The sequence below is a fragment of the Pituophis catenifer genome, unplaced genomic scaffold (assembly GCF_029215685.1).
Source record: "Pituophis catenifer annectens isolate HBS135680 unplaced genomic scaffold, rPitCat1.0.hap2 SCAF_1, whole genome shotgun sequence".
In the NCBI taxonomy this organism is placed as follows: Eukaryota; Metazoa; Chordata; class Lepidosauria; order Squamata; family Colubridae; genus Pituophis; species Pituophis catenifer.
In genome coordinates this window covers 314,298,559-314,311,125 of record NW_027256881.1, presented here as the reverse complement: position 1 = coordinate 314,311,125, position 12,567 = coordinate 314,298,559, and the positions used below count along the sequence as shown (strand labels likewise).

At 35.2% G+C, this 12,567-nt stretch overlaps 1 protein-coding gene across 3 annotated transcripts in view; it reads left to right on the top strand.

Moving 5' to 3' along the window:
* The window catches only part of CDC42BPB (CDC42 binding protein kinase beta), a 105,542-nt gene that overhangs the window by 61,551 nt on the left and 31,424 nt on the right, over window positions 1-12,567 (top strand). For all 3 annotated transcript variants that reach the window (XM_070942098.1, XM_070942089.1, XM_070942079.1), the window contains exons 15-21: window positions 1,973-2,220; window positions 2,360-2,465; window positions 2,935-3,059; window positions 5,493-5,598; window positions 7,685-7,833; window positions 8,167-8,261; window positions 8,349-8,428. In XM_070942098.1, the coding sequence (XP_070798199.1) occupies window positions 1,973-2,220; window positions 2,360-2,465; window positions 2,935-3,059; window positions 5,493-5,598; window positions 7,685-7,833; window positions 8,167-8,261; window positions 8,349-8,428 (909 nt within the window). The remainder of the gene's footprint in view (window positions 1-1,972; window positions 2,221-2,359; window positions 2,466-2,934; window positions 3,060-5,492; window positions 5,599-7,684; window positions 7,834-8,166; window positions 8,262-8,348; window positions 8,429-12,567) is intronic.

Below are 12,567 nucleotides of genomic sequence, written 5' to 3'. Positions count from 1 at the left end.
TTGTCCAGAATGGTATAGGATGTCCTGCCATGAATAGGGGTTTGGATTAGAAGACTTCCAACCCTATTGTTTTATGTTCTATATTCTGTGGTGACAGAGAAAATATAACTCCTAAGTCCCATAAAATGAGGCTGCTTAATAGACAGAATCCAGAGCACACCAACCCTATTAGATCATAATACGGGCAATTGGAGACAGGTGGTCTAAAGAATAGTTTTGTCTCATGATAGGTTTTATAGATGATCACCAGCATTTTAAAAATATCCAGAAGTACACAGGTGATGGCTGATCCACACATGAACTTTCTCATGGCAGTGTATTTTGGAGTATCTGTAGCTTCTAAGTAGTTTTCAAGAACATGCCCATATGAAGGGCATTGCACAAATCTAGAGAAGAGGTGACCATAATTTGAGCAACTGTGAGTAAGACCTCTTGATTCTTGAATGGATATAACGGCGCACAAGATGGATTTATGCAAATGATCTCCTAACCTAACTAGCTACTATGTGCTCTTTGAGCAGAAGTCAAGAGGCGAGGAGGTGGTCAAATTGTTCACTGGTTCTATTTAGGGCAGTGTAACATTGGAAGGAAGATTTCCACATCCAAATAGCCTGAAATCCATAGCCATGTAACTTGCTAGTTCCTCCCCATCAAGCCACTAGACACTGAGAATCTTTACAGTATTTCTTGGATGGCCTAGAGTTGAAATGTATAGCTAGGTGTCATCAGGGTACTGATGATACACAAACTCATACCAACATTAACCTCACAGAGCATATTTGTGTAGATGTTCAATAGGTGTCAGGAGAGAATCAAGTCTTGATACAACCAATAAACTATGGCCTTGGGCAAGATTTCTCCATCAATGTCAACTGGAACCAAATCTGGAAGAAGAAAGAGAACTATCACAATAACCTCTTTTCCACTCCCAACCAACTGTGCAAGTACAGAAGGATCTCATGAGAGATGATATTAAAGTCCATTCTGTCCTTATTATTGCTGTCTCGATACTGTACCCAGGTCTAGAATTTGATTGGAAGGGGTCCAAATAATCTACTTTCCTCTGAAGCTGCAAGCCAATCACTTTTTCTTCCCCAAACAGGGGAGGGTAGAGATAAGTGAGAATTATGCAGCAATGTTGAATCCAGGAGTGATTTCTTGAAATGGAGACAGATGGATTACTGCCTCAAGTTCAAGTAGAAACTCCTTTTGCACTCAAAGATGAATATAGCATCATTTGGACCTAATCATGCATTGGAGGACATGGATCTACATAGATGGCCATGCTTATGGCCCCAACGACACAATATGTCAAAAGTTGCCATGTAGTTTATGGGATTTCCTTAAAATTTATTTATTTTTTATTTATTTATTGGAATTTGTCAAACAAAAATGAGAACAAGAATAAGAAAATAAAAATACAATGACAGGGACAATAGGCACGTTAGTGCACTTATACACGCCTCCTCTATTGACCACTTAAGTATGAAGTAAGGTCCACGGAAGTCAATTTGTGACTGAAACTGTGAAAATTTGTATCTGAGACAACATAAATGACACGATAAACTGCATAGATGCTGCTATAGGAAAAATAATAAGGCACTTACGTTCATCTGATAAGATGACTAGGCTAAAATATCTTTCCATGAGATGCTAATAATCCACACAGCACTGGAAAGGCTAGAAGTCTGTTTCCTGTTATAAAACCTATGTCATTCTATTCTTCTCTATGTTTTCTCATAGAGTTTTCTCACCTTGGAAAAAGTAAACAGCAGGTCTTTTTACAGAATATCTACCATTCGTATGGTTTAGAACTCTGGGAATTCCAATTTCTTGTTGCTTCCAAGAGCTAACCAATATGTTTGAAGTATCCTGATTTGTCTCTTGGTTCAAACAAATATTTACTTTTGATATTAGAGAGATAAACTTTTACATCCTCCCCTTTTTAAAAACAATTTTTGCTCTTTTGCAGGTAAAGCAAGGAGGACGCGGTGCAGGAATGGCCATGCAGGAGCATCAGCAGGAGCTAGCTAAAGTGAACTCAGAGCTTCAGAATAAACTTTCATTTTATGAAGAAGAGTTGGTCAGGCGAGAAGCTTCCCATGTCTTGGAAGTAAAAAATGTGAAAAAGGAGGCACATGATTTAGAAAGCCATCAACTTGCACTTCAAAAAGAAATCATGGTATTAAAAGATAAATTGGATAAGTCAAAAAGAGAGAAGTAAGTACTGTGTACAGTTATGTTTTGAAAGCTTATTTTTTTAAATTGTTCAAAAAGTATCTGAAATCCAAAAGTAAAGTAGAAAAAAGGTGTTAGCAATCTTTGGAATGGCATTTATGGGATCTTATTTCAATTCTAGGCACAGTGAGATGGAAGAAGCTGTGGGAACTCTAAAAGACAAATATGAACGAGAGAGGACAATGTTGTTTGAAGATAACAAGAAATTAACGACTGAAAATGAAAAGGTAATTTAGATTAAGCAGAAATATTTTATTAATCTCAAATAGTATGTAAATTCAGATTTTTTTTCAATTCTTCTCCCCAAAAAATCAAGAAATGGTAGAAATATTTCTGAACATTGTGTGTATGTGTGAATATCCCTATACCAAGTATGTAAAAGTAAAGGAATCCCTGCAGATTTTTCTCCACTAGTCATTGCTAACTATAGGGGGAGGTGCTCATCACCGTTTCAAGGCCATTGAGCCAGCACTGTCTGAAATTTCCATATACTAAGTAGAACTTTGATGAATTATCTTGCTTTTTTAAAGAAAAAAAATCACATATGTATGCACTTTGTCTGGTATAGGGCTTTCATTGTTTGGTACCCAATCTGGCATGTTACAAGCAGCTTGCGCTTAGCTTGAATGGATGGGCTGTAAATTACATTAAATTACACTTATGAAAACTACTAATTAATACATTCTGTTGTCACAGCTTTGTTCCTTTGTCGATAAATTGACATCGCAAAACAGACAGTTAGAGGATGAGCTTCAGGATTTGGCAGGAAAGAAAGAATCTGTGGCCCATTGGGAAGCTCAGATTGCAGAAATCATTCAGTGGTATGTACCCTTTGGGGATCCAGAAAAAAAACAACAACAACACTTGGAGCCTTCTCAACAGAAGTAAAATTTGAAGATAATTGAAATGTATCATTTTGTGAATGTGATCAACTTCATAAATTACACATAACAGCAAATGTTTAATAGGTTAGAATATTGTCTTCTCTTTTTTCTCACTGTTACAAGCAATTTATCAATTCTATATTGACTAATTTCTCTACAATGAGAGCAACTAAATATTAGTTTTAATTATTGCCTAAATACCAACAGAAAAGTTTTCAGAATGGCTCTCCTTCATTTTGCTATTTCAATATTTTTATACTAAAAAAACTGAGAGCTCTGGTACCAGATAAGTAAAATGAAACAGTGTTGAACCTTAAATATTTTCTTAAATTACGTGATGATGTAACCAAAATAGTAAATGAATTTGTTTTCCCTTTGCAACAGAGCTTCATTATCCTCCCCCCCCCCACCACTATAATATTCTTCATAAATTTAATAGTCAGCCTGAATGGAAAAAATAATACATTCTTCGGTGACCCCAATGTGGAGGATTTGTCTAAGGGCAGTAAAATCTTATTATATTTCTTCTCTTTAATATTTTCATAAATAACTCAAAGCAGCAAATATACCTAATACTCCTATCTTTCCCCCCTCCCCATTTTGTGCAGTGTTAAAAATAAAACGGTGCCTTTAACGTTAAAGTTAATATTTTTAAGAGCAAATATGAAATTTCAGAAACGTCAAGAGAAATTTCCAACCATTTATTCGTAAATTTGTTAAGACAGAGTCGTTCCCAAGTATTTTCACCAGCTGGATTATACTGAAATAAGCTACCGACAGACTTCTGTCTCTTTGTTGTAAATGACTATAGTTCCTTCCATTACTGTCTCAGTCTTCCCAGCTCACAAACTCTCATATTATTGACTTGGAGGATAGGAGGAAAAGGCCGAGAATTTAAACTCTTGGGGAGAAACATAAATATAGGGTTCCATTTCTCTGTGTAGCAGAAGGCAGCTCCTGTGGGTCTTCATTGTTGTCTGCAGTAAAGTGGCTAATTTGTGTTGTGTCTCTGCTAAAGCAAGTTTATGAATATGGGTCAATTGTCACGTTAGATGTGACATTATTATTATTATTATTATTTACTTTATTCATTAAACATGAAACTCTGTCAACTGAATATTCAAAAATGCATCAGAAATACGAGTGACTGATCCTAATGGTTGATACCGGTTGCTGCCAGCGTCCTAGGTATCAACCAAGTACCTTCTTAAGATGTACGATGTTCCAAGTAGCGCAGTATTTTGCAGTTCCACTTGTGTTATTGCAGGAAGCTGCAATTTGTTGATGTATCTTATAAAATTCTTGGACATGGTACCAAGCGCCCCAATGACAATGGGTATCACTGTTACATGTTTCATCCATAGCCGTGTAGTTTCAATGGCCAGGTCGCAATATTTTGTGATTTTTTCTAGTTCTTTTTCTTCAACACTGGCATCTCCTGATACTGCAATGTCAATAAATTGTACATTTTGGTTTTCGATAACTGTGATATTCCTCTTGATTGAAAGATAACGTTCTAAAGCATAATATCCATGGAGGAAGTTTTCTTTGAGCTACTAAGCTAGCCTACATGGTAAAAATAGTCTTGACTTGTCTCTCTCATAGTCCTGAACATTGTGATTGAAGTAGCTGGTTTAAGTAATGTTTGGCTTTTGTCTTGTTTCATTTTAATTTTATGAAGGAACTGAAAGGGCCTTCCTTTGAAAGCCTCACTGGGCAGGAAAAAAAGATTTAAAGGGGTCATATTTCAAGAGCCACATTATAAATGAGACTTCCTCATCCTGAAAACATGAGGAAAGGAATTTCAAATATGAGCTTGGAATTTGTTCTATTCCTAACCAACAGTATGGTGAAATATAAATGTTTCCACTGCAGAGGAAACATAAGTGAAATAAAGTTGATAAAGGATAAAAGAGTCGTGGTGGCACAATGATTAGAATGCAATATTGCAGGGTAATTCTGCCAACTGCTAGCAGTTCAATGCACACTGGCTCAAGTTTGACTCAGCCTTTCATCTTCCCGAGGGCGTAAAAGGAGGATCCAGATTGTTGGGAGCAATATGGTGATTCTGTAAACTGCTTAGAGAGGGTTGTAAAGCACTGTGGTATATAAGTCTAAGCGCTATTGCTATTGCTATGTTGATCCCAAACAACAATGGAAAGAGCCACAGAATTGATAAAAATTGTTTAATCGTAGATAGAAAAAGTGTCTTGTCTCTGCTAGTTTCAAATTTATGATATGTTTTCATTCAAGACCATATTTTGATAGTTTGAAAACTGTTTTACTAATGTTTTACTGTGACTGAATACATATGAAACTTTTTCAAGTAACTGCTTGAAAGTTATGTTTCTGATATGCTTTACACACTAGGGTGAGTGATGAGAAAGATGCACGTGGCTATCTTCAGGCACTAGCTTCTAAGATGACAGAAGAACTTGAATCTTTGAAAAGCTCTAGTCTGGGATCAAGGACACTGGTGAGCATGGAAATGTACATGATTAATTAATGGGAAAGCTTTATAGTGTCTGCCATTTTAATTGCAGTTCAATCACTACCAGCTGTGTCTGCTGGTATCCTACTTAGATGCCATGGGAGAGTGAAGAGTTCAGCATTAAACATGTCCCTCATAATCCCAATAGAGTCATTGCATCATCTTCTGAGCTATACCATGGCATGGATATAGTGCTTATGGCTGAGAAAAATCCTCTCACACTTTTTTACTAGCCTCTGTAAGTGAGAGTCTGCTGCTCTAAAAGAAGAGGAAAAGGTTGTTTATTATTCAGTTGTGGTATTTATTATTCAGTTGTGGTATTTCTAAAACTCCTTGATCCACTGGAACTGAAACCATGTTAAGGATCCATATGATGGTTCAGATCATCAGTCTGGTTAACTTACCAACTTGGGCAGATAGCTTAAGACGTCCACAAGTAGGATATGAATTGAATTGTTTTCTACTCTTGTTGCTCCCAGTCTGTCATTTTTATACAATATGCTGCTTCTGTATGTATTCTATGTACTCACTGAATGACAATTCCATGATCTAAGTGTTCACATCTTCAGCCTATGATTTCCACAAATGAATTATGCATCAAATGAAAAATTTATACTTTATCTATTAAAAATTATCTGCTGGTGAGATCTCATTGAATGAGATCTGAGTTCTATTATTATGAGAGATGAAGAAAAAAAACCTTCATCTGCTATCTCGCTATTATACATATTTTCTAAATTTCATTATACCTCCTTTTACTAACCCTATTTTCCAGATTAGAAACACTTGACCAATTTGGATTTTTATGCCTTTTTTACTATTTCTACATCCTTCTTTGAGACAAAGTTACTCCCTCAATATGAATCCTTTTATATTTTCCACCATCCCTGGTTCATTGTTCTAAATCAAGACTGAAACTAATCACATTTGATTTAATCCTTTAATCCTTAAGAATTAAATAGCTATTTAAAGAAGGTTGTAGTACAGAGTAGTACATAGAACAGCTATGCTGGCTGGAGAATTCTGGGAGTTGAAGTCCACAAGTCTTAAAGCTGCCAAGTTTGAAGATCTCTGTTGTAGTACTTTTATGGGCAGCTTTTATTTCCTTTCCTTTGGTTTTTGTTTTAAGTACTACCTATTTTGAAATCCATTTGGGAAGAATGACTAGATTATAGTTATATATAAATAACCTATTATTTAATGCTACAAGAAAAGCAGGAATTGGAGATGATATACAACCCAAAGAAAAAGGATATAGACGTGGCAATGTTTCATAGGACAGGAGGTGCTTTCATCTGATGTTCCCTTTGCTCTTTTCCACCTCCTTTCAATATATTGGGAAAGAAAATGTTTCACCTATTACACGCCAAGGAAAGAGTGGTACTCCTGAGACCTGCACGTTTAACAGAGGTCCATAATACAACATCCTGGTTAAGTGTTGCTGGCATTGCTCTCTCTTCTTTCAGATTACATTTATGTGTATCTGATAAGAATATAAATTTATCTGAAATCAATAGGAACGGATTGAGAAATACAGGTAACCCGTGACTTATGACCACAGCTGAGCCCAACATTTCTGTTGTCAAGTGAGATGTTTGTTAAGTGAGTTTTGTCTCATTTTATGATCTTTCTTACCACAGTTGTTAAGTGAATCACTGCAGTTGATAAATTAGTAACCTGCTTGTTAAGTGAGCCTGGCTTCCCCATTGACTTTGCTTGTCAAAAGGTGATCACATGATCTTGGGACAGAGCAAGTATGAACCAGTTACCAAGCCTCTGATCACATGATCATGGGGAATGCCTCAAAGGTTGTGACTGTGAAAAATGGTCATAAGTCACTTTTTTCAGTGCCATTGTAACTTTGAATGGTCACTAAATGAACAAGGGGTACCTGTAAAGAGTTATTCTGACATTTTTTCCCAATTATATAGGATTTTTCAAATCAAACATACACTCATTAATAGTCGTAAGTACAAGTGAAATTTTTGAATAGCATTAATATTTAAAATGTTATTAATGTTTAAAATGTTTTCAATAATGTAGAGGAAATAACAATTGCTTGATGTAACAGGATCCACTCTGGAAAGTGAGACGTAGTCAGAAGCTGGATATGTCAGCAAGGCTGGAATTACAGTCTGCTCTTGATGCTGAAATACGTGCCAAACAGCTAGTCCAAGAAGAATTAAGGAAAGTGAAAGATGCCAACCTGTCCTTTGAAAGGTAATTTTTGAAAGGGCTGGGTCCTGTGTAATGATGTATTTTAACATATATTAAAGGGTTTTTTTATGCTGATCTCTTCTAGGCATTTGTTTCTTTCTGATGGTTCTCAGCAACTGGTATTTAATTTAATTGGTATAACTGTCTTTAGTATTGGAAGCAGTATATCACACTCATGAATTATAACCATGAATAAGACTTACCTCTATTATGGAAATGAAAAATAACTAAATTTAGGAGGGTTGGAAGAGCCACTCAACAAAGAACAGAGGCAATAAAATATGTGGTGGTTAACTTATGTTTCATATGTCCCTGTATTTCCATTTTGTCATTTAGCAAACTAAAGGAATCTGAAGCAAGAAATCAGGAACTCTTGGAAGAAGTTGAAGATTTTAAAAAGAAACTGGAGGAAAAATACCGATCAGATGCAGGTGAAAATTTAGCCAACATATGATTGCAGAATTATTACTGCTGTTTGTTTGTTTGTTTATGCATTTATTTATGTATTTATTTTTTAGGTCTTAAACTTTCAGATTTCCAAGTTTCCATTTTTGAGTACTTCAATACCTCTCCTCTTACGCATGATCTAACTTTCAGAGTGAGTATTAAAATGTGATTACAAACATTTGTCAAAGATAACACAGAAACGTATGTTGAATTGCAGTGCAGAGTCTATACATAAAAACATTGGTCTTGTATAAACTTAACACATTTCAGAATATATTCTCCTATTCCTACTAATGCTACCATCACTTGAACCTTCCTTAACTTGTAACAATGGCAGGTACAGTGGTATTGTTCCTACTGAAGTTAGATTATTATTTTATTGTGTGTTTTTATGTTTTGGTTTGCTGCATTATTTATATATTACTTATTTTTATGTAACTTGAATCATGGGAAACAAATGAAAAAAAGGCGAAGACAGGATTTAAACTTCTGTGTTAGGCTGAAATATTTCCTATTCTATAATTTCCACTTTATTTTTTTATTAATAAATATTTCTCCTCAATATCTTTTCTTCAGTTGTCAGCTTAATTCTTCCACATCCTTTGTCAAACCGCATTCCTCCCTAAAGAGAAAATTCATTTGTATCTTCTGGCATTCTTTACCCTTTATTATCTCACAACATGGACAGACAGACTTCTTTCTATACTACCCCTTTCCATTGAGAAAACAGACGAAGTAATATTAAAATAGTAAAGAGAAAGATTTAGAGCAATGAGATCTACAATTATATTTTAGAAGCTCTGCTGGTCCACTGTATTAACCAGTATCAGGCAAGCTCCATAGCTTATAGTTGCTTTTGCCTAACAGGAAAAAAATCATATATTTATACAATTTTTATAAGTATAAATATAACCTATTTTTGATTAATATAGCCACTTAAACTAATGAATTATTTCTTATTACTTCACATTTATAAATTCTAAATCCAAAATGTGGTTATCAGTGTCATTTTTAATATTACTTTAAATGTGATACTAAACTTGCAGTGGATATACGTACAATGAGAATAAACTACATATATATATATATCTGTTGGTTAGAAATCAGATGAAAAGACCATTTCATGCAAGAGAAAAAAAAATATGTCAAGATTTACCAATCCGAGGATCAGTTTATCCATCTTTTGCCATTTTGCCAGTCAAATACCCAGAAAACATCACAGATTGGATGAAAATAGTCATACCCAGCTGTTTGTATCATAATGGTAGTGGCTGTTTGTGAAATTGTGGTCCATAACTTAAGCCTTTCACAGACTGTTCGATTTAAACTTCAGGTGCACATACCTGGACCATTTACAAATAAACAGCTTTCCCCTGAGGTCAATAAAGAAAAGTATCATATGGAATTATTAATGTTAGGTTCAACACACTTGATCTCCATGAATTGTGTGGCTCATTCTATAAAACAGGCAAAATTGATATTGTAAATAAGATCATATGTGAGAATAAAATACAAGAAGAGTTATTTTTTATTATTTCAGCAGCATTTGTACATGTCTAGCTTCCCTTATTTCCTTTCCAAATTTTATGGAATATGCTAATTGTATGCTAATTGTGGAAAAAAGGCAGATAGGTTTTAAGTCTTTGAATGAATAAAATAGGAACTTGACTGTTTACTTCTTCCAGAATGTGGCTATCGGTTTCTAGCTGCAGTAAAACAATAAATTATTTTTTCCTACATAGTTAAAAGCCTTAAGTGACAGAGGCTGCACTTTTAATCAAAGTCAAACATTATTCTTCACCAAATATTCCTTTAGGATATGTTTATCTATGCATATGTACATTTTCTTTTAAGCATGTATTCATGGTAGCTTCCAAATATGATCGTAGAAACCAAAAACTGAATATGGAGCTGGCAACAAGTTTTGAAAGTCTATTCAGTTAAGTTCTTCACTTAAATCTGTATTTCATTTGCTATATGTGGTATGATCAACATATTCACACATCTCCAGTTCACCTTTATTGAAATCCAGAGTTCCAGTCTGTATAGCCTTTTCCACTAAGATCACTGTCCTCTCTTTCAGCGAATGCAATGTTTTCAGAGATCCTTTGCCCAGAAATTCTTATTATTGCCATTGTATCAGAGAAATGGCATAGTTTTCCACCTGGTCTGATTTTTGAGATAATTATGTCTAAAATGCCTCTTTGCTATACTGACCACCTTCTTCAGTATTGTTGCATTATGGCAAGGCTAGGACCAAGAATTCAGCTCTCCTTCTGAAAGTCTGTTTCAGTTGCAAGCTGATTTGTATGATGGTGCAGACTTTGAGCCTTGAAATTCAAAATCATTTTAAGTAGAAGAAGCAGTCTACTAGCTACAAGATGCTAATAATTCACCAGTTCTCCTTTTCAGGCTTTCGGTACTACTGAAGATAACAGAAAATGCCTGAGTCAAGGTGACTATTATGTCATTAATCTTTCACCATGTTAAAAATCTTCACATAATGGAAGAAGACTGAAATTAATTCCTATTCCAACATTCATTTTTTAGGTCTATTATAGTCAAGATATCTCAGCCAGGCTCCTACTGTCCAAAATATTCAATAGCAGGCAGTTAGACAATCTCAGCAGCAGGTAGTTGGACAATCATCAGTAAAGTATCCACCTCAAAAGCATTATGAGGTGTACACTATCAAATATGAAGGGGAAATGCCATAATATTAGTGGAATAAAGTTTGTCCATTTTCATTCCACTTGCCAGAGGTATTTTCAAGATTTCAAGCAGAAGTAGAATTTGCTAAGAATTAAAATCAATGGAAATAAAAAATCTACACACCCTTGTTCAAATGCCAGGTTTCTGACATATATAAAAAAATTAGATCAAGATAAAAAATGTACAATAACATGCTGTGTAAGTCTGCATATCTTTTAAGTAGGAATGTGGCTATCTTCAGAATTAATCATATTCAAACTGATGGTAAATATTAGTCAGAACATACCTGCCCTTAAAGTTTAGCTGTTTTAGTGGGGTATTTCTGACATTTATACAGTTGCCTCTTCCAACAAAAGCCATGGTCTGCGAGGAGTTTACGAAGCATCAAAAGGAATCTCATTGTTGGACTATATCAGTCAGGAGAAGGGTACAAATTGTTTTTCCCAAGGCAGTGGATATACCATGGAACACAGTGAAGACAGTCATCAACAAGTGGAGAAAATATGGCATAACAGTGACATTACCAAGAACCTTCTGATTTGGGAGAGGGGGGCATTATGCCAGTCTGACTCTCTCTTTCTTATGCAACGAGATTGAGAACATCTCTCTGGAAGATTGCATTCCCACTTTCTTTTTGAGGTCTTTCATCTTTATCAGAAAGAATGGCAGGTTCAGGCCTGTACTAAATCTTATCCATCTTAACTTCTATTTTAACTGCTCTGCTTTAAGATTATCTTTGTTACATTTGTTCTTCCTCTCCTGTAAGGCAATGCATATATATTGCCTTGAAAAATGCCTATTTTTTTTTTCATTTTCATTTTTACATTTATTTGCCATCCATGTTGCCGCGGGACCACTCTGGACAGCTTACAACAGTAGAATGTAAAATTATTTTAAAAATGTAAATATAGCATTAGTAAAACAATGAGTTGCTAGCAAAAATAAATAATGAAAAATACAGCAATATGAATTAAAAGATAGGTGGAGAAAGAACAGATGCAAGGGGGGAGTGAGGTCTGCTATTAGTCTAATAGCCACCTCCAGTACATTGTACTATTGTGTCTCCCTTTATTTTATAGATAGTACAGGGACTTTTATACCAACACAACTTTTCCCATTTATCACAACTTTGTGGGATTTTTTTTCCCAATGGATGGCACCAGGCCCATTCTCCATGTCTAAGATAGCATTTTGTATCAATTGACTATGTCCTCACTGCTTATTCTTGTTGTTATCTTTTTAATCATATAGCCAGGTCACTCCATTGTTGCATATCCTGGATCTTTCTTTATTATGATGAAAGATATATAATGTGGAGGGGCAGGAGTCAATACTACTTTCCTTTCCATTGGTGAATCTTACATGCAACCTCTCATCAAGAACAAAGACAATGATCATTCTTCAGCTATTGAGCCATGTGTTATAAATGTAGTAATTGGTTTTGCCCATAGTCATCTGTACCCCTTAATGAGTGGCATGTTCATTCCACTCAGGGGTGGGTTCTACTTACCTTTACTACCGGTTCGTAATGGGAAGCTTTTGCACATGCGCAGATCACCAATGACAACATCCAGGGCA